Source organism: Melanotaenia boesemani, chromosome 17 (assembly GCF_017639745.1).
Source record: "Melanotaenia boesemani isolate fMelBoe1 chromosome 17, fMelBoe1.pri, whole genome shotgun sequence".
NCBI lineage: Eukaryota > Metazoa > Chordata > Actinopteri > Atheriniformes > Melanotaeniidae > Melanotaenia > Melanotaenia boesemani.
This window is the reverse complement of record NC_055698.1, coordinates 9,205,466-9,232,731: the sequence shown is the minus strand read 5'-3', so window position 1 is coordinate 9,232,731 and position 27,266 is coordinate 9,205,466. Positions and strand designations below refer to the sequence as shown.

The window sequence follows — 27,266 nt, the reverse complement described above, 5'->3', positions numbered from 1 at the left end:
GAGTTGTAGGAGGCCACAAACATAAAAAGGGTGGAGGCCAGCCCTTTCCCTCGTCTTCCACCCTCTTTGTGCAAAAGAACGTTGACAGAATGCATTTCTGATCAGTTCTAACAAGTTTAAAAAGTGATATTGTTGGAAACCAGGCATTTGACTAGCTTTCCTCTGGTATTCAGATTAGGGTCATAAATGTGTAACCAGCCTCTACTTTGTCATTCTGATGTTGATCTGCAATTATTTTTTCCCCCTCAAGCAACTTTAGAATAAGAAACATAATTTTTTAAAAAGTAAAATAAGCATGATCTCCATCGAGGTCAAAAGTAGAACGGAACTGTGTGTCTTATACAGTCGGGGTTAGGTTATCATCTAAGTGAGATCATGAGACATTTAACTAAGTTAATTTGACACAGGTCTTGAAAACTACTCCTTTATCTGATGTGTTAACAGAAAGAACAACAATGACGGCCGTTGATTTAAAGCAAGAGTGAATCATTTAAAAACATGCCACAAGTTTCACAAAAGCCATTCATAAATCTGCCGCAAACACTCAGCCCGCAGCCGAGGAATCCCTGCAGCAGTGGCTGTAGCGTTAGACTAAATTCATTGTCTCACATGACAGACAACATCAGTCCTCGGATGACACATGCCAGGATGTGAGGGGCAGTTGAGCTTGCCATGAGAAATTAAAGGAAGGGAAGAATGTGATTAAGGCGGCACTGCTCAGAGCAAAACAAAATCACACAAACAAGCCTGTGTTATGATTATCTCTATCCTTGAATGACATGCTGGCATGTAATCTGACTGAATGGCCTCTTAAGAAGGTTAAGATTCAGTAACATTTTAATGGACTCAGACCACCACGTGAACGTCTGTGGGGCTTATTTTTACATTTGGTCACCTCTTAGCTCACATCTCATGACTGTCAGAGATTATGAAAATGGGAAATCACCCCTCAAAGCCTTAGTTTGTCTCTTCATCACTTAAATGCATCTAGACATGATAAATGTTACAGAAACTGTGCTGCAGCTGATGGAGGGCTTTAAAAATGTCCATAGATAAGTCATAAAGACTGATTCCACCATCAGGTACTGTATAGACACTACAGCAGATGAAATAATTCTTCTATGTGCTTGTCTGCCCTTTGGTAGAATGATGTGAGGATGAAAAGAAGGAGATTGTGTGCAGAAGTTAACTCTCTGCTGTAAATTGCCAATTATTTCCATCAGCTCAACCCCTCTCAATACAGACCAGTACAGCCCCCTGGTGGTTGAATGAATGAATGAAATGAAAAATACTTTATTAATCCCTTTGCAGGGAAATTCATGTTTTCAGTGCAACCCATCCAAGACTAGACAAAACAACATATGATGACACAAACAGAACAGGCATACACTGACGGAGCAGCCATTTCTACAGCGCTCCTTGTCTTAGATATAGGTGAAAGGAACATTAGGGAGTAAGATGTAGCTGAGAGGATAAAAAATAGGCATCTCCACACTGGGCCTAAGGGCCCATTATTGAGATACAAAAAAACACTCCTCAGTACATACAAAAACATAACTCAGACAATCACAACATGAGAAACGCGTGGCGGGGGGGGGGGGAGGGGGGGTCTCCCATCGCAGCAAGTGCAGACGCAGCTGCATTCTCAGAGCGCGTCCAATCAACCCACTGCCCGGGAGTGGAAGGAGGTGGAAGGACAGCAAGGCAGTGAATCACGGGGAGGTGTATCTGTAGTCGTGTACTTGAGTGTGGTGCGTGTGTGTGCGTAGAAGTGAGCATATGAACTTTGCCCCAGTTCTCCCTCACAGTCTCTGCCACCTGATGATAGTGGGGCATCCTTGAGGGCTGATCCAGGTTGAAGTCCATCGCCCGTGAATAGGGTGAAACTGTTGCATGACCCAAACAACAGTAAAACAAAAGAGAAAGGAGTAGCTAACGCCAATCATCTGCATCCCCAAATATCAATAGGTTTTGTTCCATGGGAACAGAAGAATCACTTTAATTTTAAACACTAGATCCTGACTTATAAGACATGACTTTTCAGTCACATCATCGTTGGGAGTTTTGCTTTTGATATTTGAAACTCTTCTTTTCGAGAAGTTATGTTCAAAAAGCTTATAATGAGAATTAATTTTAAGTGTATTTCAGTCAAAATCCTGGCATTGGCATGGTTATCTGCTTCAGTGGTTCCCAACCTGGGTTCCCGGACCCCCTTAAGCACAGGGATCCCTGAGGCTTTGAACATTAGAGCCATTGTGATTAATGTCAACAAATTGTTCCTATTTTAAGGGAAAAAAGTCTGTATGTTGTTTATTTAACTTTGGCTTTATCAAAGGACATGACACAACAAGAATACATTATATATGGTGAGAATCTCACTTTTGAAAGCCTAAAACCAGCATGGTTTCAGCACAGGGTGGAGCAGGGGGGTCCATGGCATCTTAGCATATGCATGAAGGGGCTCCCCGAGGAAAAAAAAAGTTGGGAACCACTGGTCTACTTAAATATTTTTGCAGAGCAGTTGCAGCCATGGGTCAGCTGTATCTAAGGTGGAAGAGTAAATTGGAAAGTATGTGGTTCAGTTCCTGGCCTTACCTGTGTCCAAAGTATTCTTGGTCCAGACAAGGACCTCCTCAATGCATTCATCAGTGAGGATCAGTAAAGAAGCAGCACTGCAGGCCATGTGCTGTATGTGCTGGAAGTGTGTGTGTGCATGTATGTATGTATGTGGCTTAAAGTTCAACACTCGAGGACACCCTCAGATATTATTAGCCCACATACTGACTGATCAGAGCTTTTTGTGGAATCCTAAGTGGGACCGACTGAATATTAGCTTTTTTCACTGCTGGCCACTTCATTAGGTGCACCTTGCTAGTACTAGGTTGGTTGCGACATGGTGCATTATCCTGCTGGAAGTAGCGGTCAGAAGATGGTACACTGTGGTCATAAAGGGATGGGGATGGTCAGCAACAATACTCAGGTGAGCTGTGGCATTTTAATAATGCTCAGTTGGCACTCAGGAGCCCAAACTGAGTAAAGAAAAAATATCGCCCACACCATTACACCAGCCTGAACTGTTGATAAAGACAGGATGGATCCATGGTTTCATTTTTTTCCCCACCAAGTTCTGAACTTAACATCTGAATGTTGCACTTGAAATGTTTTTCTATCTTCTATTGTCCAGTTTTGGTGAGTCTGCGTGAATTGTAGCCTCAGTTTCCTGTTCTTAGCCGACACCTGGGAGGTATTCTGCTGCTGTAGCCCATCCACTCAAAGGTTTGACATGTTTGTTTTCAGAGATAGTACTTTGCATACCTTGATTGTACAAGTGGTTATTTGAGTAACTGCTGCCTTTCTGTAATCTCCAACCAGTCTGCCCATTCTCCTCTGACCCCTGACATCAACCAGGCACTGTAGTCCAGACAGCTGCTGCTCACTGGACATTTTCTCTTTTTCAGACTGTCCTCTGTAAACTCTAGAGATGGTTGTATGTGAAAATCCCAGTAGATCAGCAGTTGCTAAAATACTCAAACCAGCTCATCTGGCACCAACAACTATTCAAGGTCTTTAAAATCCCCTTTCTTCCTTACATCGATGTTCAGTTTGAACTTCAGCAAGTCATCTTGACTATGTCCACACGACTTCAATGACTGAGTTGCTACCATGGGATTGGCTGATTAGCCATTTGTGTTAACAAGCAATTCAACTGGTGCATTTAATAAAGTGGCCACTGCGTTTTGACTACAGAAACAGCTTGTTTCTTTCTTTTGTTTTTTAATAATAAAAGCTTCATAAAATGAAAATGTAAATCACAGCTTCTGAACAAGTAACAATTGAGGATTTGACAATTAATAACATAATACTGCTGTAGACTAAACACTGTTATAAATATATATTCATTTACACCCAAAGTCTATTTACAATTAACCCAACACTGTAACAATGACTCCGTACAAATTATACTGGCTCTTCTCCCAAAAATAATTTTCAAAAAAAAAAAAGAAAAAAAAAATCACATGAACATTGAGTGAAAAATACTGTAAACACCAAATTAACTTAAAACAGACCTTAAAACAATGCAAACAGAAAACATAGTGTAAAGCTCTGGCGTCAGTCTTTGGTTGGGATCTTTGGTGTCTCAGTCAATGGCTAAATGTAAACACGACCACCAGGACGTGTAGAGTCAACAGAAAAGTACACTAGATTTCCTGATTTCATTGGTTGCTTTCAGGGACTTCACCAATTAACAGCTGTTGAACATAAGCTATTTTGCATATTTTCAGCGAGGGCAGGGAAATAAAAGGTTTCGTTTAGTGTGCCCAGATTTCACTGGACCATAAATGATTGTGTCGGATCCAACGGCGTGCTGAGGAAACGTCCAGCCTGAACACTTGCTCCTGTGAGGAGTTAACTGTGGTGAAGTGGACAGCGAGTTTGGGCTGAGGGATGCCAGCTGCAGAGAGGAGGCAGCTGCCTGCTGAAAGGTACTCACTCTCACAGCTTTGAGTCCTGGAAGAGGAGAAAGCAAGACCACAGAGGTCCGTGTAAATTCAGGCATTTTTTTTTCATTTGAAAAAGAAAAATAAATAAAACTTTCCTTATTTAGTTTCCTAATCCAAAACAAAAATTGGATGACAAACTCATCCATTTTCCGATTTTGTATACAAAACAAAAATGGGGAAAAAATGGATAACAAGCACTACGATTTTAGATTTTTCATTTGAAGCAGTGGCATAACCGGGAAGCGTACAGTGCTGACTACACGTCTGAAACAGTATTAAACTCCATCAACAACCATAATACATACTGTAATATTCTGGGGGTTTTAATAATAAGATAGAGGTACTTTTTCTTCTCGGGAATGGTCTTTATAACAGAATGAGGTATTACATTATATAACATACTCTGCGTCTGTGTCTCTCTCCCAGATGCTGGAAAAACTATCGTGACTCAAGTGTGATAGCCCTCTAGTGGTCATGAACTGCAATTACAGTGGTTACATCATAGGAAAAAATTCAATGGTCTTCCTCATTTTGTTCCTGATAATGTCCTCAACAGACATATTAGGACCATATCTGTCACAGAAATACCTGTGCTGATATCTGACATTACAACAACACTTAATGGAAAACACATATTTGTCAGAAGGAATGAGTGTGAGCATGAGTGGTTGTTTGTCTCTGTGTTGGTCCTGTAATAGACGGGCGACCTGTCCAGGGTGTACCCTGCTTCTCACCTTCTTAATAATTGCTGGGATAGGTGTTGCAACCCTGAACTGGAATAAGCAGTGCACAAATGGATGGATGGAACTGTATATGCCCAGATGGGCACTATTTGTTTGGTGATGATTTTTGATGGTGAAACTGAAGCCGCGTGAAGCACTGATTCATTTCGAGTCACTGTTTCTAAGCATTTAATACAGTTTAAAGGGAACTCCGGCAAGTCAAGACAATAAACCTTGTTTGATAAACAATTGCTTCAGCTGTAAAAACACAACATTATAAATACTCCACTCTCTTCAGTTTTCAATAATTTTGAACAATCAATTTTACTTGCACCGCGCCACTGTTTACGTTTCCTAAGTTCTTGTAATGACATTTAAGGGTTGTAGCGGTCTCTGTGCTTTATAGCAGTACACTTGCTCAATGTTTTCCATCTGGTCTTTTCAATTTGAAACAAAGCTCGTTGACAAGGAAAACAATGGTGAAGAAATCACTGAAAACACATTTAAAGATGAGGACAATCAGATGGATGAAGTTGATGAAATCGACCTTAATATCTGTTTAGAAGCTGCTGGTCAATAATACACACAGACATTTGCTGGAAACTGAAACCAAGAGCAGCTCAGTTCAGCATTGTTTATGCGGATCCACGGTTTAAGAAGAAAATAGCATTTGCTGTCGCCTCCATAATCTCCCAGAATGCATTGCATTGATAATGTTGTTTGGAAATGTCCTCTTCGACTTGGGTCCCCTCCAAAATTATGTCCGTCCCAAATCACCAGCCTTGGCGTCACCATGGACAGTGATTTAAACTTGACAAACAGGTTAATGCCGTTTTAAAATCGTGCTTTTATCACCTTCGTCTTTTATCAAAAGTAAAATCTTTTTTTATTTCTCAATCTTTTTGAACAGGTTGTGCATTCTTTTATATCTTGTCGTCTGGACTACCGCAAAGCTCTTTATTCAAGCATCTGCAATAACGTACTTTCCTGTTTGCAGTTCGTCCAGAACTCTGCAGCAAAGCTTTTAACCGCTGCCAGGAAATGTGAACATATCACTTTTATTTTAGATTCTTTGCGCTGGCAGGCTGTAAGTTTTAGAATTGATTTTAAGATTTTATTGTTTGTGTTTAAAGTTTTAAATGGACTGGCCCCCAAATACATTACCGACTCCAGCGCGGGCTCTGAGGTCCGAGGGCCGGTCCCAGCTCGTGGTGCCTAAGACGAGACTTAAAACTAGAGGGGACAGGGCCTTCTCTGTAGTCGGCCCCAGACTTTGGAACGCTCTTCCCTTCCATGTCGGATCTGCCTCCACAGGCTTTTAACACCGCATGAGTTGTATGGCCCTGAGTTTCTTTTCATTTATTTTTTTTCACTTTTATTTTATTTGTTTTAATTGTTTATCATTTTTAAATTTTTAATTTTACTTCTCTTTTTATTATATATATATATTTATCTATTTATTTTAAGTCAATATTGTTGATTATTGTTGAATGCTGATGTGCAGCACTTTGGAGACTTTTTTGTTTTTAAAATGTGCTTTATAAATAAAGTGGATTGGATTGCGCAAGTAAAATAATGGCAACCTCTGTTGTTCATAAACACTGGAAATACGGTTTTTATAGTAGTTAAGAATTTGTGTCAGAAACAATTATTTTTAGTAGAACAGGGCAACAGCTACATGTTAAAGCCAAAATGTGCTAATAGCCGGAGTTCCTTTTAAAGACCCATTAATGCTTGACGCAGAAGACAGATAAGCAGACGGACGGAGAGTTTTGTCCCGTCTCCTGCTTCAGTTATGCAAGTAATTTGGTCCGTTTTCAGGGAGCTTAGCTATCTGTCGCTTGACACAGAAGACGGAGCAATACCACCGGAAATCATAGGGGCAGTGCTGAGCAGAATAGCTGACATGCGACCAGGAAAAGAAAAAAACAGAGAAGAAGAAGATAATATGCGAGTGTTTAGGGCATGTAAGGCGGTTAGAAATAACTTAGCAGCAATTGACTTAACAACCATGACAACGCAAAACACGTATGGATGTATGAGGATGGCGACGCATGGCAACATTTCAAAACGGACATTCATATTTACGTACATAAGGGAGCATAAATGGACCTTAAGACTGGTCTGCTGGTTGTCTGTGTGTGAGAGCAAGCACTGACAGTCGGCTTCATGACTTCATGACTGTCATGGGTCTCCCAGTCTCATCTTTGACTCATGTTTTCAACCCTATATCACCGTTTTCTTCTGTCATTAATAGTCTATAAATAATGACAGGCGCACGCTGGCTTACTTTGATTTAGGTAACATTATAAGGTGGTATAACTTTATTAAAAGTAACTAATCGGAAATAACTGAAACTTTGTAGGTAAACTGACGTGTACCTGTATTTATAAAGCTGTAATACAGGGATGGAAACCCCTTGAGCATCGAGACATCAACAAGACCTTTAAAAATCCCTGTGAAGCAGCCCGACTTATATCGTACATAAATATTGAAGCAGCTGTTGGTGTGGTCACATGACTTTGACAAAAATGCATAACAAAACAAAAAACAAAGAAGTTTTCCTATTTCTAAAATGAAGTGTGTAATAATAAAACATAAAATAAAGTATTAATAAAATAAAGTAAGCGATTACTGCATTATATATGTATTGTGATTACAGAATGAATCCAACACAGTTTTGGTTGTGTAGTCAAAACAAGAGGTTATTCGATTTTTTTCATTTGTTGTTTCAAACGAAAAAAACTGCCTGAATGTACAGCGACCTGCGTATGTACAGACCGCTGAGTTCAACAGGATTTTTTCATACACAAAACACAGAACTTACCTTTTGAGAGTGATGCTGAGAGAAGCAGCGGTTGTCTCCGGAAGAGAGAGAATGACCGACGCATTGACAGTGATGAGCATCTCAAAAATGAGGGCCAGTTCCACCTCTACAAGTCCACAGGGTACGATGAGGGACATGAAACCAGGGGGAGCAGATACTCCAGAGTAGTAGCCCACACTCAGAGAGTCTGATGATTATACATACTGAGGTGAAAACTCAGTTAAACATCAAATTTGTCCACTTTCTGAACATTTACTGTCAAATTATTTAATTCTTCAGCCAACTTTAGAGTTTTAATTGTTTCGGATCCACCGTCTGAATGCTGACTGACCATGTGATACTTACGTTTAAAGACTTCCCGAGCCCGCAGCCAGAGGTTTTGCTTTCCCAGTTTGTGTACAAGTGTCTGCAGTACAGAGTTTTCAATGGCCAGCTTGTTACACAGCATGAAGTCCACTGTGTCTGAAGCTACAGGTAGCATGTTTTTGTCCACACACACTTGCAGGTGAGAGTTAAACAGAGGACTGTAGCTGGAGATGTTTATAGAGTCTGAGGGGGGAAAGGAGACTAAAATTAATCATACTTAACAGGAAATACACAAAATCAGTCAAAAAGAAAAATAAAAAACAAAGTTTCTTAAAAGAAAAAAAAAAACAAAAACATTAGCTCCTCAAGTTTGTTAACAGCAAGTGTTAGCAAAGTTGAAGTTTCACCAAACCTCTGAAAATGTGATGTATAGAGGAATTTTACAACTCCTAGGAATAAAAAGAGCATTTCACCCCAGCATGTCCGCCCCCTCACAGCTTACCATTTGGCTCTTTAATTCCAGGCAGATTACAGAGCACCTCCAGTGTGTCTCTGTGGGAGGTTTTCTCAGCCAGACGCATCAACACACGGGTTCTGCTCTCCAGGTCTGCAGGCTCACACGGCCACAAGCATGAACTCAGGAACCATTTGTTTTCTGAATCAACAGACAACAGATGTACAAACAAAAGTAAAACACACAACTAGACTAAGCTTGTAAAGTGTTATTTACAAGACTGAGACAAAAAGAAGGGCTTTAATGCGTCTGCTTTTAACATGTCACTGGAGGAAATTCAGTCTGGTGAAATCTTTAAGCCACAGCTGCAAACTCCACTGAAGGGTCCAGAATGAGCGTGATAAGATATTTTATGTTTGGACCTCAGAGCAGATTTACTGCCAAAAGAAGCAGTGATGAATCATCTGTAAGTATCAAGTATCCTATGAAAGTCAAAAAGAAAAACTAAAGCTGAAATGTTATGTAGAGGGGAGTGGTGCAGTTATTCTCGGCTCTTTTTTTACCCCCTCATATCAGGACTGTAGACCATTTGTTGGGTAACACTATGTGAGGCAGTGAGTTTGGGTTTGCTGGATTAACAATTAGTCTAAGTTTGTTTGCATCGATGCATGTCAAAACAATTTCATGGATTTTTCCACAGTGATTTTACAAGTTTCTGTTTTTTATAGCATGGTTAGAATTAAACTTATTCAAGATGTGTAAACTTTACAAACCGTCAACATTAATGGGTTAAAAATATAATAAAATGTAAAAATAAAAAGGAACACAAGTGTTTGAACCTTATGAGTACAATATTCTGACTCTCAGAAAGCTGAGGTCTTTTGGAGTGCACGAACCACTTCTCAGGACCTTTTATGACTCTGTGGTGGCATCAGCCATCTGTTCTGGAAAAGTCTGCTGGGCCAGCAGCATCACCGACAGGGACAGGAGGAGAATGGACAGACTGGTAAGGAGGGTCAGCTCTGTCCTGGAATGCCCCCTGGACTCAGTGGAAGTGGTGGAAAACAGGAGGATGATTTCTAAGCTGTCATCCCTTTTAAACATGTCCCACCCTCTACTGGTCACTGAAGGAGCAGCACTGGGCGGCTCCTTCAGTGACCGGCTGCTCCATCCATGGTCTGTGAAGGAGAGGTACGTCAGGTCCTTCCTGCCTGCTGCTCTCAGACTGTACAATAAAGAAAATGCCTGCTAGTCTGCAGACAAATAAACAAACAAACTGGGTTCTTGTACAATACACTCCATCTCAGTATTTTCACTTTTTATCCCCCCTACTTGGGACAATATATATTCTTATCAATGTCAAGCAGCTACAAGCACAAGTGACATATGCATAAATTACAAAAAAGGTCTATAAGCAAGGGTCTGCCCCATGGACACACCTTGAAGGCCGCCCCCCTCATTTACATAATAAGGTAGAAATGCAGATGGGCTCAATGTAAAAAAAGAGTGAAAAAATGTTTGGAACAATAAATAGAAGAAAATGCAAGATTGAAAATAAAGATGTAAAAAGTGTCAATAAATAAAATGGTAGATGAAAATAAAATACAGAAATTAATCATTTTGGGGATAAGAAAATGTAAAAGGAAAATAAAGAAATTAATACAGGCGTAAAAATAAAGAAAAAAATTAATTGAACTGAAAATGACATGGAAAAGTAAATAAGGATATTAACACAAAGTTAAACTAAAACAGTTGAAAATGACAAAAGAAATCTTAATTCATTAAGAGTAAGTTTTCTTAATGAAAAAAAAATCTTTTTTTTTTTTGTATAATTTATTGCCACATAAATTTTTTGAGCCATTTTTATATTTGTGTATTTATTTTTCATTTTAGCAGTTTGTGAAACGTTTGTGACGGGACGGCCTACCTAACCAACGAGAATTTCCCAAAGCAGCAATGTAGGATGTTGAATCTCTTCAACCTCTGAAATGACTGTTTGCATATCTTAGGACACTTTAGTGAACGATGAGGCTCTGTTGTTTTCCAGCCGGTAGACACTTCATTAACCCTTTACAATTCCAAGAATATCAAATATTACAGAATTTTAATGCCACCATTTAACAAACATGTTTTAACATACTTGATTTTGTCACGTTTCTACTAAAGTGTAGTTTTAAAAAATCTAAAAAAAAAAACAAAACAAAAAGAAAAACGTACTTTTCTGAGCTTGGTTGCTCATTTGCCACCATCTTATTCGCATTCGGATGCATCACCAGCAGCCTTCGTTTGAGGCCAAAGTGCGGTTTGTAAGGTGGACTGGGAGGCGCCTTCGAACTGGGAGAGTGCTTGGAGCACCACAAAGACATATGTGGCCGAGGAATCTGTACTTTGAATGTTTGTAGACCCTGAATTGGGACACAGCTACAAATTCGAACAGATGGGCTCAAGCAAAATGTCCTGATGAAACGGTTTCATTCAGTGGAGTCGCTCTGAATATTCTAAAAGTTCAGATCTCATAACATGTTCATGTTAATAAAACCTGCGGAGACTATTGGATCCATTTTAAGCTGTAATACGACTCAGAAATTACTACAATGACGGCGGACTCTGCTTGTTCAGCTGTGCGGATTCCTGCGATCTACATGAAGTTCTCGATGTAAAAACCAAAGCAGGAGAAATGCTCCTGCTGCTCGCTAGAGCACGACCTACCAGCTTCATCTTCCTGGGAGAGTTTAAAACTCTTTTCTCTGATTTTCAGCTGATGTTTTCCGGACTAGCCGCTGATGGAAGTGTGCTCATTCGTGTGCGTGCACGTCTATAACTCACAGATCGAGACAGAGAGAAGCTTTGACATACTGTCATGTAAATCCCATCAATAACATCACTGCTAAGTTTTTAATAAACGGACACAGTAAAACGGGAACCTGAAATGACTTCTGCTGTGACTAGGCGCGGTATAGTTTGCTCTCTACCGTGACAGTGGAGTCTGTAAAAGCACTACAGCTGTTATGACTAAACAGCTAAATATGACCAGTTTTGCTGCCACACTGGTTCCTAGAATCAGTAGCAACCCGTCAGCCTGAGTTTTAAAGTTGGCTAACTTAACTTTTCTCCCAGGAAAGTGAAATTTTCTGAAAATTTCAATGATTTCCTCATCTGAGAAGAATTGCTGAATTGTGTGGTTGTCCACAACGGTTAATTAATGTACACTTCTGCACAGGGACTCTATTAGAAATGGTTTCTCTGTGGTTAGAGTATTACATAAAGTTCTGATGCATCCCCTTTATGTTTTAATCTGTCAAAACAACAGCTGACTCTCACTCATCCTGGTGTTTCATGAGCAGTGTTACTTAGTTGCCATCAGTCTCATTTTTGAGCAGAATCCATGACGGAAAAACCCTTAAAATAAACATTGGTTACTTTCTGAGGTTTGATGAGGTCTTTTAAGCTGACAGCAACCAGCGTTACAGCCATTACCTCGGAGTATGTTAAGAGCACCCTCCACGCTGCCACTCAGGAGAAGAAGTTCTGCTGCCACGGTGACCAGGTAGCAGCGTGATGCTCCATCCTCATTCCCAAAAAAACTCTTCAGTGTTGTAAAGTTGACCTTTAAAGAGGACATTATCTCCACCACCCTGCAACCCTAAATTTGTAGAACACAAGACGATACACAACAATAGGATTAATAAGATCTAAGCTAAAGACAGTCATGAAAGATGAACAAAATTTTACTACCTTGGCCCAGTGATTAGTTTTGTGGTATCTCAAAATCAAAGAGACTCCAATTCTACCAACAAAATTCTTGATCAAGCTGCCCTTGTCTTCATTCTGACAAACTTAAAAAGAAGATAAAATTGGCAGGAATTATTATATAAAAAAAGAAAATTTTAAGAACTCAAGTAAACATAATCATGTAAAAAAAACAAAGATATTTGATGACAGTTTTTTTTACCCGTCTCTGCAAAGCCAGCAAAAGGCAGTGACAGCTTGTCTTTGCTCCCAGACAGAAGTGCTATGGCGACGCGACCACTGACGCGCTCCACTTGGTTAGGATGGTAGCCGAACTGGCAAATGGACCTAAAAACCTCACCCATCCGCTTCCAGTCTTCTTGCTTGATGCAAAGCTGACAGGGAGAATTTATAATAAATATATAAATAAGCAGAAAAGTGTTTCACACCTATGACTCATCCAGCAAAAGAAGCACAGAACTAACCTCTATTTCAATGATGGCACAGGTTAAATTTATGGACTCTGGATGAGGCGCAGTGGGGGACAACCTTTGTGAATGAGGAAAGTCATTTAGCTTTTTATGCTATGATTAGAGGAAAAATAAAAAAAGTAGTCTGGATTGACAGACTCTGGAAGCTAGTCTAACATAAGAAAGATGTTCCACTTACTGTTGTTTGGCAGAAACAGCAACAGGTGAGTTTGGAGGACCTGCATGCTGGAACACTGGGCCATTTTTTATGCAGTCAAGACAATCCAAGCTCAGCTCCAAACCAACGCTGGTCATCTACCAACAGACAGAATAAAATCTTCCACATGCATCAATAAATACGGATTGCAACGCTTTGTGGTAAATACAACTTCAAAGTAACTATTTACCTCTAATGTGAGCTGCATTAGTTCAGGCGCTATGCTCATGAGACCTTTCACTCTCACAAAGCTAAAAAAGTCCAGCAAAAACTGGTGCTCGGGCTAGTTACAGAGGAGAAGGGGAACAAGTTTAATATCCAGTCTAACATCTCTGGTCCTTTACTCCCCACAGAGCATGCTTTTACTGGAATATAAGCTATATTACACCACAATGTTAGTGTTAGGTGAACGACCGCTACACTGACCACGATACTGTTTGCCACGCTGACTTTCAGGACAGAGATGACATTAGACACCATGCCAGCTTTAAATAGGGCCCACAGGAGGGATCGCAGCACCGACTTGGAGAAATACGCTCCAGGTGGGTTGTTCTGGTAATATCCTATAAACACAACTCCTGGAGATGGGACATAAAGCAGCAGGAAAGAGCAGTCATGCACACAAAGGTAACAAGGTTAGTATTCATGGAAGACATTGACAGTTTAGGGTTAAAAAGTACCTGCAGAAAGTACCTTAAAAAGAAAACTTACCAGCTCTCTGAAGGCATAATGGATTTTTGGTGAACCGGATCACAGTGTCAATACAAAGCTATCAAAGACAAACAAAACAAAAAAAAAACCCATTCAATGTCTCACAAGTGTGCAATTACAGCTACAGCACAGCAGAGAGCAGCATTTCCTCTGTCATCAAAAAACATCCAGGTTTCAACATGAAGATAATCCATAAACCCCTTCCTTAATATTTGATCGTTTCTCACTATGCAACTCTAAAGATTAAAACTTAGTAAAACATTTTTAGAAATCTGTAATCACGATTTCAAAATGAATAGAAAGCAAGCTTCTACGGCATCCCACTGCCTTCACACTTTGACGCTGCTTTCAAGCTGAAAATGGGAACATTTTATTGAGCCTACCTTCTCATCTCCTTCCAAAGGAAGATGTTGGAAGCGACACTTCTTGAACACACAGGACTGAGACTCACTGAAATACTGTCTGCAGTACTGAGGGGTTAGGAGAAGATTCGCTGCATTACGCACATGAAACATTACTCAGTATATCCAGCCTATTACTTAATCCCTGTTTCCTGTTTTTGACTTTACTTTCAAAGACTTTGCAACCAACCTGCATATCACCACATGATTTAATCTCCAGAAGAACAGATTAAACAGCTATACTGAACTATACAATGTTTGGTACGTTTTGAAAGTAGAATCAGAAATCTTTGTGTATTGAAACAAGTTTAATAGGAGGCAGAAGACATTTCTTTGTTTATACACACCTGATTCATTCAAGTCAGATTCTTTTAAATAATAGAAAAGTTCAATCTAAGCTGAAGCCTGAGTTTGTATAAAGAGAATGCATTTGTTCTGATGGAAGATGTAATCGCTTTATGTGATAAATACTTACAGCGTTAGATTTCTGCTGCCTGAAATTTGTCACGTTTGTTGAGTTTTTGATCCACGTACCTGCATGAAGAGCAAAAGAGCCAAACAAGTTTGAATCAGCATTCAAATATTCAAATGTAAAAAGGCGTCATCAACGAAAATTAGAGAACTGTTTGTTTCACCCCCTTTTTTTTCCATTTTCACTCACCAGTTCTGACACCCATGACTGGGGTGATGTTGTGAGGGGAGCTCACTGTGCAGATGGCTTGATTCCTGTTGCTGGACAAGAACAGCGTCATCATCTTAAAACTGAACTGACTGAACACTAAGAAGCATTGATCATGTGACTTGTACAAGTCGCTACCTTTCCAGGCCGCCGTATACATGATTGTTGTTGGTGTCGGCCTGAAACTGTTTAAAAAAAACACACACACACACGCACACACACAAAAGTCAACTTTGTACTCCTTATAAAAATGTCAAGATTATGAAAATAACCTCTAAATTTCTGCAGTGTTGTGTGTGTTTTTGGAAAACCACATGCTGGTTATAAAATGTGCATGTTATTTGAACTTAAATGATAAAGTGTTACGTGTTCATCACGCTCCATTTCTGTCTTTTCATTCTGTGCTTTTAGCTCAGAGGGCATTTATGCAACAAAAAAACTCTGCTTATGCTTTGTTTCTCCAAAAGCTGCAGACATGTTTTGATGCCTTGCAGCGAAATGCTTAAAAATGGTTCCTGCAAAATGAAGTCTCTATATTCGCTATAACGCAGACGTGCTGCATTACCATGTGTCTAGCTTGCTTGTCGGAGGCAGGGCATGTGTCCTGCGTTTTGGTAGGGTTGGTGGTGCTCCGAGGTCTCCATGGCCTCCTGTTGCTCTCCTCTGGAAAATATATATAAAAAAAAAAGGGAAAATTTGTCACATTTAAGCCAATTACAAGAGGTAAAAAAAATATTGTGGTATTACATGTCTGTTTTTGCCCAACAAAACAAGCACTATTCATACCTGGGACATCAGAGCTAGTGCAGTCAAAGTCTTCTTCGCTAGATGCCAATCTAAAAACACAAAACAGAGTATTTTCATTTAGACTAAACTCATCTGTGTCTGTAAGGCGATGCAGCCACATCTTAAGATCTCACCTTCTTTCTAACTCCACCTGTGACATTTTTACTGGTGGAGAGGGTTTCTTCTTCGGGGCCTTGGCAGCTCTGGCAGGACTCAGCCTCAGCAGACTTTCCTCCGGCAGGTCTCTGAACAGCTCCGGGTCTTCCTGGATCATACTGACTAGCAGGATATCATGTTCATAAGCTGTGACCTCATCCAAAACACTGGGCTGAGACTCATCGGCTTCCCCCGCTTCAGTTCTATCCCTTTCTCTCTCTATTTCTGATGGGCTTGACCCCACTGCTCTGACTGAATTCTGCTCTTCCTCTTCATCATCCTCATCACTGCTGGGAGAAGAGTGGGCTTCAGTCAGAACACCTGAGCCAAGCGTTGTCTTGATTTCCAAACCTCGTTCATCCTGATTTACATCATCTTCCTGATCCGATTCATCTCGGCCTTCCTCTTTGTTCCAGTCACTCACATCTTCATCGCTGCTGGGAGAGGACTGGGATTTCACCGGACTACTGTCAGTAACAGTTTTAAAATTTGTTGAAATCTTTTCTTCAAGCAGATCCTTGGAGTTGTCACTGCTGCCATCAACAACCCATGACATCTGACGTTGGGTTGTTTTGCTTCTGTTGGCATCCATGCTCATTTCTTCCTCCTCCTCTTCAGAACTGCTTGAGCTTTGGCTCGAGAGGGTTGCACTCCACAAGTGCCTTCGTGGTGAAGTGACAGGAGAGAGCACAGGTGGAAACATAAACTCATTTGAGTCAATCTCCACACAGTGTTGCCCATTTATGTCGCACAATGGTGAGCACTTGTGTTCAAAGGGGCTTATATTGTAACACGGTTCCAGCTTTGGTGGGCTTCTCTCAGGGAGAAACTTGTTATTCTTGTGTTTATCTTGAGGAAGCAATGGGGAGGATTCATTTGAATGAAAGTAGTCAGAGTTGCGTTGAGGACCGGAGGATAAAGAGCTACAAGAAGTCATTTGGGTTTCTTCACAGTAGAACAGAGATTTTTCTACACTTTCCGAATCCTTGACTTTTTCTGGGAGGAACGATGAAGGTGAGGGGGAAGGTGGTGTGGCTAAAAGACTACTTGAAGCACCCTTTGTGGATGGATCCCATGTAGGAGACAAAGCCTTTGCAGTTTCCCAGCCATACAGGCTAAATGCTGAGGGGGACGGGGTCGACATGGAGCTGTTGGATCCAAGTCCATTAACTAGTAAAGGTGAAGTGGGTGTTTCATCAACGCCAGGCTCTCTTTGATTTCCATTTGTGACAGAAAATGAAATTGCATCCAGGCAAAGACTGCTATGTGACTGTTCAGACAGCACATTGTGCACTGAGATTTCGGTCTTTGATCTTTGCGGATGTGTGCACATAATACAAGGTTTTTTCTCTGTTGTCCCTTCTATAATGCTTTCTTCATCCTGTCTTTGCTTTTGTAAGGGTGCATCTGGGAATATGCTTTTGGCTTGGTTGCTGGATGATCCAGCCTGATTTAGATTCTCTTTAATGGAGTGACCATCCTTTGGTTTGGGATCAGTAAACTCTGTTAAAGACTCTGAGGTAGCAGCACGAGCCTTACGAGTCAGGCTACTACCTAAAAAAGGCCAAGCCATGGATGTACGTGCACATGAAAAACTTGTTTTTCTTATGTAACCCTTTACTCTCTGGCAAGTGAATGTCTCTGGATCCTCTGAGTTCTCCTCGTCCGTCTCACTGAAGGGTTCTGGTGACGTTTTCGTCCCATTGGTCTCTCTGGTAACTCCTCTCTGATCACAGGTTTCCAAGGCCTCTCTCATGGCTGGATTGGAAGTGCCGCTGTTTTCCCCAATCTTTATTCGCTTGTTTCTGTGAAAGTCAACAAGCTTCGAGTCATGTCCTGGACTGGGGTCCTCCTCAACCTCTCTACTCCATACACGAGTCCTGTTCATCCCCTTCTTGGTATGTCTACCTATTGACAAAGCAGCAGAAGAAGCTGTACTGCCTTCATTTGCCCAGTTGTTAAAGCGCTGAGTGGTTAAACCGGGTGGCCTTCCTGAATCTGAGTCTTTCTCCAGGTGCTCAGTCAGACTTTGAGGCTCACAGATGTTGTTCTCACTCGAAACGCTAAGAGCGGCTTCCTCACTTTTGCTTTTGTCATGCCCAAAACAAATGGGCAAAAATCGAAACTCATCTCTCATGTCCTGCTTGAAGCAATGCACAACCTTGGTCTTGAGAAAATCCGGTAACATGTAGGAACACCTGTGACTGCATGCATCACATTTTTTGGCTACGTCACACAGTGTCACTTTGGGGTACTGGTTTATCCAAACAATGATCTTTTCAGGTGTATGTTTGGAACATTTTGGGTCTTGGTTTCTAAATTTCTTCGACTGAGGAGAACTGTATTTACATTCGCCACAAATAATACAGTGGGAGGCACAAACAGATCTTCTTAAAGACCTCTCCGAACCAGCGGGTCCAATAAGGCTTTGCTGTGTATTTCTATAGATATCTGCAATTAGAGACAAAAAGATGTCAAAAAGTGCAAAAAAGAAAACAAGTTACCTTACCAAGACACTATTAACAAAACATAGATTTGCCATGTTTAACAATGTGAACAGCTGGTGCAATTAAACAAAAAACAGATGGGGGAATGTATGTGAAAAATAATACAGTAATACAGTAATAGACAGAGCCCGACCAATATGGATTTTTGAGGCCAATGGCGATTTTTGGCAGAAAAAATATTTCCAATAACCGATTTATCAGCCAAATAATTAAATATTATATATATGTGTGTGTGTGTATTTGGATAAAATATCTTGTATTTTATTTATTTTAAATTTGCACTGTGAATTATCCTTTCTGTGGAGCATGCATTAATATAGCTACCAGTTGAACTGATTCATTTACATTTGGACATAGGCCATAAGTGTATACTTTATACACATAAGCAATACAATGAGTGAAGTTATTTTACATTATCTATGTAGCCCTCTGATGTCCTTTACATTTAAAACACATTTGCGCTACTTCATCATTGTCTTTGCCATGAAGTCACGACTCATATGACCAAAAATAACAGAAGCAACGAAGCACAACCCACTATCATGACACATGAAAAACAGAGTTAAACTGAAACTGGAGACATGATGAGTCATTCTTAATTTCACAACGTCGTTATAAACGTACCTGTCGTCAAGCTCCGCTATGCCAACACCTGTAGCGTTGTCTGGCTTAAGGACTGACGATTGAATGGAGCCATAGCTCTATCTATTGGACAAACGGCGCAACAAATCATATAGGGTTGGGCAGTTATTATTAAAAACACAGAAATTATGGAAGACACTAATAAGGACCAAAGCATGACTAGTCTCAGCAGAACATGGTAGCCTGTGACGGGATTAAACGGCTGCTAGCAGGATGCTAGTTGGTGTTAAATGTAAATGTCACTAACGTGACATCCACTTTAAAATAAAAATCTGTTCTACTTTGCTCAATCGCCAAAGATATAATTTGGAATAAATACATAATATCTCGCCTTAGAGTTCTCGCACGTTCCAACAAACTTAGCTTAACTATTTTTTACCGGACTTTCATGTTAGCCAAAACCTTTATCTATCACAAATCACGGTTAAAATGTTAAGACAATCCGATTCAAGTGCAAGCGATTACAAAAACAGTGAAAGGGGTTTAAGACTTGCAAACTTAAGTCCTACGGAGAATCTTACTTATTGTGAGAACGGCAACGTTCGCAGTTTTCCGCAGGGTGCAGCAGCGCGCTGGGCTTCGCAGCCCACGGACTTGGCCTTCTCTGAGCTCCGCACCTCCACGCCCCTAACGCCTTTAGCAACGTGGCTAACACTAGATTTATGGTAAACGTCGTTTAATTTACAGCTTCTAATTGATTCTAAACCAGACTGTGTCTGAATTTCTGTGCTCTTTCTTGTAACAAGGGGTGTGAGTTTTATCTGACAGGACATTTCTTTTATATTTTTTGCCCTTTGTTTCACCTTGCGGTGGACGTTTCTCTGTACGTTTCAACAACTTTGTTTGAATAAGCGAAAACACACCATGCCCTCCACCTGAAATTGACCAGTGTTTTTAGGCTGTCCAATCTGCTCCTGCTCCGTGTGTTAGGTTTGCTGTCTTGATACTTGCCTCTAGTGTCCGGCTGGTTTTGTTTGCCTTCCATATCACTGCAGGACAAATTATCGTTTTCCCTCTTCGTTCTCTGCGGACCTACACAGTTCTCCAGTTTACAATCAGGGGTGTCACTGGGTGTATCCGTCCCATTTTCTGGGTCATGTTGTGCTAAACATGTCTGCTGTAGCTCAGTGCTGATGCGAGGAGCTGAAGCATGTTTTTCCTCTGAAACTGACTCAGAAACCACGTTTTCAATTTTTTTTGACGAGTCAACTGATATGCTAGCTGTTCGCTTCGGGGGTCTTTGCCTCAGCGGGGCAATTTTGAGCCTAACGACGTCTTTTAACGAGACTTGGCTGCGTTTTACCCTATCAGAAGATGGAAACATGCTAACTATTTAAGACACGACTATATGAAGTGACTAGATGATACTTTCTTAACTCAGTTGCTATTAAATGTAATGTTTTCCCGACCAAACTATCATAAAAAGATAAAGTAAAAAACTTTCCCATCCCTAGCATTCACTTTACCAGCCGCATTGAGAAATGGGAAATAACGTGTCTGCAACACTGCGCATGCGCAAAAAAGTTCTTTGCCAAAAGGCTGTTTTCATGCAGGTTATCATATCTTCACAACATTTTAATGGTATCTTACACATGGTATATGACTATATACTTGTTCATTCATTTTTAACATTTTATTCAACCAGATCGTGGTCGCTGTCTCTAGAGTAATCAGCAAAACAAGCAATGTAAAAACAGTAAAAAACAAAACCTGTTTGATACATTAACAACCGATATACGAGAGAAGTTAAAAATTTTATTAATTTAAAATACGATGGAGCAGAAGGCTTCAAGTGAAATCAGTTCATACTAGTCCAGCTTATTTTGTAGTCTGTTATTTCATGCTGATGGGGCAGCAAAACTAAATGCTCTTTTCTTGAGCTCGATGCACACGTGTTAAATTCACAAGAGCAAAGGACATAACAGCTGAGTTCTTCTCAGATCGATTCCCAAATATGAAGGAACCAGTCCAAGAACCGCTTTGTAGACCAAGACTTGCCAGTAATGATGGTTGCCAAGTTTTACCACACAGGTCACAGTGATGATTAGTATAATATGCACCTCAAAGCACAGTGCTACACAGTTTAAAGGTTGTAGATATTTCTTTGAGGACATCATAGAAAACACATCATCGTAATCAAATAGAGGCAAAAAAAAAAAGAAAAGCTGTAGACACCAGATGCTTTCTCACACCAGGGGAGAATCAGGATCTATTTCTGAAATAGAAACCTAGTTTCACCCTGAGCTTATACACCCTGTTTTATGTATTTTTGAATGATCATTTCTGGTCAATAACAAAACCAAGGTAGCTTGTATCTCTCTCTCTCTTTTATTTTTAAGATTTAACCATCATCTACACTAATTTGGTGATGAAGTGACTAAACGCAGTCATTAAACTAAAGTTAAAGAAGAATTGTAGTTGAAAGGGCATACACTAAACAATTAACTCACAACTATATTTTACATTTGACATCTGCTTCATGCGATTATCAGTGTGATAATTTTCATTTCTGCAGTTAAATGTGTGGACAGACTACTTCATAGGCTTAGACGTGACAGGACCAGGGGCCCAAGAGTTTAAGGGTTCCTGGTCTTATCCTAGAAATATAATATAGATCATATAAATGAGAAAATTAGACATAAGACAATCATGAGGACATACAAAATAAAACAATTACAATTGCATAATCCCCATAAGAAGATACAAACTAATAAAAATGTGATAAAGCACATGTACAAAATAATCTAAACAAATAATCAAAAACACATAAGTACTTAAATTATAACCAAACAAGAAAATTATGAACAAAATGACCAAAGAGAGATACATCATAATGTATTAACATTTACGTACTGTAGGTGTCAAATAGAAAAAAATAGGCGTAATTCTATCTGCATGATTGGTACTTGTTTAACTATATTTCTGTCTTGGTTTCCTGGTCCTCTGCGCAGCGGTTGCTTCATTATCTATCCATGGGCATGTTTAAAGATATTCCAAATCAGACGTCTTAATACTTAAATGTGAGATTTTACAAAAATAATGAAATAAAATAAAAAAGAGCCAATGTAATAATTCTACATTTAAGATCTGAAATCCAATAAACAAACAAGAATTTAATTAACTGACCAAACAGTGGGTGAGGAGACATTTGAAAAAACATCACAAGCACTATACACACCACATCACAATATATGTTAAAACCACATCGTATGTTAAAGGAATTCATTTGACATGTAGGTAAGTTTAGCTATATTTATTAATTATTATATTTTAAGTGACACCATGATGAGCATCTGATAAGATTTGTAAGAACTTAAACTGGAGAGTGCTCGCAGCATTGCAGACCTTTATGTAGACTGTATTCTTTGTTCTTTAAGCTTGTGAATGTAGCCAGAAATGTCCAGTTTTTTAGGTATTTGACATGGTCAGAATGTTTACTAGGACTTCAACATGTCATTGGTTGAACAGTGTGAAATCAAACATGAGGAAGACTAAAATGGAGCCATAACTGTCCACTGTTGAGCGTCTGGTTCTTTGAAATTGATGTTTTATGTATTTATTTGTTTTATCTGTGAAAAATTGCTTCTTAAACATATTTTAGCAACAAAATTTCATGTACATATAATATTGGGTCATTCGTTAGTATTTTATGGGCTTCTGAAGCAAAATGAAGTCTCAAATACAGTTTTCAGAATTTACAATCTTTATTTACCTTGCAAAATACTTTAAACCATTTTTCCATTTTCTTTCTTTTATTCCCTGCAATATATTATTTATTTTATTTTAACATACTTTCATAACTTTTTTTTTTTAAATGATACTTTACACTAATATGCAGCAAGACCACAGGACGAGAAGAAGTAGTATTACAAAAAAGATAGTAAAAGAATGCATAAGGCAGCAGTTCATGATATTACATAAACTGAAGGTGTAAGAAGTGCAGGTGAGACCCTGGTGTTGGGAAGTAGCCGGTCCCTGGACTGTGGCGGCCTGATTCACAACACCAGCTGTCCCGCCCCACCAACTCAGCAGATGGCGCTCTGCTAGTGAAAGAGTTTTTCCATCGGGAGGCAGAGAAGCGGTTCCACCTCACTGCGTCCTCCCCGGGGGTACGGAGACAGCTCTGCCTCTTCATTTCTCTCCTATCTTTGCAACATCTGCAGCAGCTGTGGAAAGAGAACATGCAAATCAGAATCTGAGGAAACTGTTGGAGGTGAACAGACTCACACGGGCATGAAGGAACATTCTCTGAGTTCCCTTTTGGTAGACTTCTCCTTGACAAACTCAGACATTAGAGATTTCTGGGAGTCTCTGCGTCATCTCTCTACACCTGCCAGATATCAGACCACCCACAACCCCCTTACTTCATCTCTGGTGCTTCTGCTCTCCACAGCTCCAAATAACAGCCTCTATGCAAATTTCATAATCACACCAGAGCAATGAAGAACATGTGAGTATGTACAGTGAAGAGGGATATAAGCTTTTACTTAGCATATGAAATGAGTTGGGATTAGAATGAGATAAAGAGGAGAGTGAAGAGCAGAGGGAGCGTTACGAGAGAGGTCACTCATAATTTTGTTTCTGTGAAGCTCTTTAAATCTTCCTGACTGTGCTCACAGGCACTGGAATGGCACGCTGGGCTCGACTGAGGGATAAAAGTACACCAGCAGCTTTACCAATTATTACGCACTTCAGATTGAAATGCAGAATATCAGCATGAAGAAAAAGACATTTAAAGGAGATGGAGAATCACCTATCAACCCAGTGAGCCACTACCAGCGAGGCTGATCCAACAAATCATTCAGCGTTTTCATTTTGAGCATTTAAAGCAAGAAAACATTTAATATTATTCTGGGACAAACCAGTAGACAGCATTCAGTTGATGGCTGACGTCCAATATTTCCTTAATCCATTGACTGATTCAGTCAATAAATTGTCACATTTTATAGCAAAATTTTGCTAAAAAAAAGAAAAAGTAGAAGAAAAATCTGATTAGGAAAATGAATTGTCACCTCCTGATTTCCAATTGTTTCTTCAGTTTAACTTTTACACGCTGAACAGTGTGTTTCCTTTTTGGCAGTTATCTGCTGTAAAGCAGAGATGAATAAAGGAGGATGTCTATTAACAGCAACAGAATGGAACCATCAGCTATCAGATGCTGAGAGGTGAACCAGAAGCTGAGCTAAAATGCAGTAATTCTCTCAGCGAGTGATGGGAAATTAATATGTTCATTTCCTAACGACCGACTATAATGATGGAAAAACTGATGTGCAGAGTGTGTGTTCAGAAACACTGTGCTTTCTTTTGTTTGCAGGCTGTTTTCTTTGTGTTCCTGGCATGTGAGGCACTGGAGGTGCACACACCAGTTGTTATGTGTTTCACACTCTTCTGTCCACTGAGAAATGCCTCTCAGGAGAAAAAAAAAAAGTATGCATTTTGTAGACATGAATAATTTCAGACATCACATATTACAGTGGCCCCTTCGGCAGACAATTCAAGCATAATGCAAATCAGTTAGAAAGTCCACTATTTTGCAGCAAGCTTTAGCTATATTCGAACTATTGTTTCCTAACATGCAACACTTGTTTTTGTGAATGTATTTTCCTTTTTATATGAATTGATTTAAAATATGTGCAGTGTGTTTACACTGACAAAAAAACAGGAATTTAAGAAGCAGTAGATTAAATCAGAGTTAAAAACGTAATTTTAATATTCTTAATTTGTGCAAAAAAGCAAGACAACTGTAAAAACCCTTAAAAGAAAAAGCATCTATATTCATTTTGCATTCACATATATGTCTTTGTCTTTCACAGGACCGGTGTGAAGCCGACAGGAACGGGAGAAGCAGCTGAATTCCTTTAAATAGCCCTGCCTGCTTCATCGTATGGTTGCTATGGCAGCCAGCCCCTCGTTTCAAGATAACGTCCACATGCTCAGAGAGACCCCCTCCACCTGAGCACTATAGATCTACGCTGCTGCTTGGCAGGAAAAAAAGAGAAAAGATGCATTTGTTTAACAGCACAAATGAATTCAGCACATCGGTTTGTAAATGCACGCGTTGTGAGAAATAATGAATATGTGAGAGATAGATTTGTGTACAATTCATGTGCTTTCTTCTTTGTGAATCAAGAAGTATTTAATAAAAAAAAGGGGGAAAGTTTTTGATGGATATAAGAGGGAAAAGGGAAGAACAGATGGAAAATTTAAGGCTAAAGGAATGGAGATCAATAGTGAAAAAGATGAGTGAACAGCTGGTACAAGAAATGGGGTGATTCAGTGAGAGATAAATGGTGAAAAATAGGAATGATGGGAGATTTTTTTTTTAGGAAATATATAAAAACAGGAGTGTAATAGTAGATACAGATTTTTAAAGGACATGTCTTTCGTTCCCCAACAGCTCCCTCATCTCACTGTATTCATTTTAACCAGTTCTTTTCCATCTCTTCCTCCCATTCCCCAACCCCCATCCTTTGTCTGGCATCCTGCTTCTCTCTTCAGTTTTTTTTTTTTTTATTCGAGCTCTCAATTAGTCATAAGTTTAGTTGAGGGTCAAACAGGACATGAACAGGTTTGTATGCAGCTGAGGGAGGAAGAGTGTGATATACCTCTCAAGCTGACTTTGTCCTGAATTTCTCCCTTAAGTGCACTTAGAAAACTATTGTGAAGCTCAAAGGTATGAAATGTATTATAAGGAGAGGCAGCTTTTCAGGGGTATGAGCGGGTTTTAAAAAGCCAAAGGTAAAGGGCTTTTTAAAGCTACCAAGAACGGAATTTAATGCTAATTTAACTAAAATGAAGAACGAAAAACACATAAAACTGGATCCCATTTGGACAAAGAGAAAAAATATATAAATACTGTATAAGTCTATCCACATATGCAATAAACTTATTTTATTTAATGTAAAATCATTCATCTAAATAGTTCAAATGATGTCTTTAATAAATGTGGTGAAATAAAAACAAATCTGTAAATGTAGCTAAATAAGTGGGTTTAAAATATTTATGAATCATGTTTCAGATACAAAATTTTTAGTTGTACAGATTAAGAGAATATTCTCACAAACATAGTAGATGTATCAATGATGCCCAGTTGGACGTAGTTTTTTGAAAACTGGATGCATTTTAGGCTCACCTCAAAATATTCATCTAAAAGGGTTCATGGGATTCATTTCAGCTTTCAAACCATACACTGTTTATGTTGCATATGATAGCGGGAAAAAATGGGGTCTAGAGAAGAAGAGAGGCCCAAAAGAAGTCGATAAATATGGCCCCCTCAATTTCCTCTTAAAACACACAGGCACGATGATTGCATTTGAGTGAGTTGGGTGCGTCTCAGCATCCCCTAATGCTTCTGTAAATTGAGTTGGAAAATGACGACGTCTGTTGTCTGCACTTGAGATGGAAGCCAGGGAGGCAAAAAGGTTTTGCTATGGAGAATAGGCTGCTCCTTCTCCACATGTTAGACCTACAATATTAACCAGACTTTCACTTGAGAAAACAACAAAAACAAGGAAACTCTGTGGTCATTTTTTATTTCTATGTACTTATTTTGTTTTTATTACCTTTTTGTGTGGGGCCTCACCTTTCCCCCTTTCTTTGTCGATTTTTTAAAACAGAGGATAAATGACAACATTAATACAGCCACCTGAATGATGGTACTTTATTTCAGGGTCTAAACATTATCTCCAGCAGCATACTGGAGGGCTGTGAGGTGCTATTTAGTGCATAAATAGAAATGACTCTGTCCATTATTAAGGAGATGCGGTGGTCAGGTCTGAGAGCAGCAGTGATAAAGATGCTGGCTGTGCATTTGCCAAGCATCCATTTCCTTTTTACTCGTGTCTAAAAGGCCCTTTGCCAAACACACACACACACCCACACTCAGATAGGCTGATGTCCTCACATTCCCCCTTACTCAAAAGTGCACTTCCAAATCATTCCAATTAAATGGGTTAAGAAAACAAGATTATACCTTTACCCTGACATTTCTGACTTTATGTCTTTTATGGTCTAAATTTTAAACCTTTATTTGCATAGCAAAGTAAAAACCAAAGCTCTTTTAAATAAGACCCTATAAAAGGCCTTCTGGTTGCTTTTTTTTTACTGCTTTCTAATAGTATGAATATTATGTGGTGCTAAAACTGATAGAATACGGTC

General features: G+C 39.6%; 1 protein-coding gene across 1 annotated transcript; it reads right to left on the bottom strand.

Moving 5' to 3' along the window:
• Window positions 1–3,788: 3,788 nt before the first annotated feature.
• Window positions 3,789–20,603, bottom strand: topaz1 (testis and ovary specific PAZ domain containing 1). The gene is made up of 21 exons (XM_041966938.1): window positions 20,061–20,603; window positions 17,038–18,411; window positions 15,939–16,989; window positions 15,805–15,854; window positions 15,584–15,681; window positions 15,157–15,203; window positions 15,001–15,071; window positions 14,815–14,873; window positions 14,322–14,408; window positions 13,939–13,996; window positions 13,654–13,805; window positions 13,418–13,510; window positions 13,210–13,325; window positions 13,026–13,089; window positions 12,764–12,935; window positions 12,547–12,647; window positions 12,289–12,454; window positions 8,860–9,012; window positions 8,397–8,600; window positions 8,052–8,238; window positions 3,789–4,509 (listed from the first exon to the last, which is right to left on the bottom strand). The coding sequence occupies exons 1-21, from the start codon at window positions 20,431–20,433 to the stop codon at window positions 4,311–4,313; spliced, it is 4,875 nt and encodes a 1,624-aa protein (XP_041822872.1). The 5' UTR covers window positions 20,434–20,603; the 3' UTR covers window positions 3,789–4,310.
• Between the last annotated feature and the right edge of the window lie 6,663 nt (window positions 20,604–27,266).

Excerpts from the sequence above, each read along its gene's own strand:
- topaz1 (XM_041966938.1), bottom strand. The coding sequence starts at position 20,433 with ATGTTTCCATCTTCTGATAGGGTAAAACGCAGCCAAGTCTCGTTAAAA. Across the intron at positions 15,072-15,156 it reads GTATACGGCGGCCTGGAAAG|CAACAGGAATCAAGCCATCT; the intron begins GTAGCGACTTGT and ends GTTCTTGTCCAG. Across the intron at positions 14,874-15,000 it reads AGTCATGGGTGTCAGAACTG|GTACGTGGATCAAAAACTCA; the intron begins GTGAGTGAAAAT and ends CTCTTCATGCAG.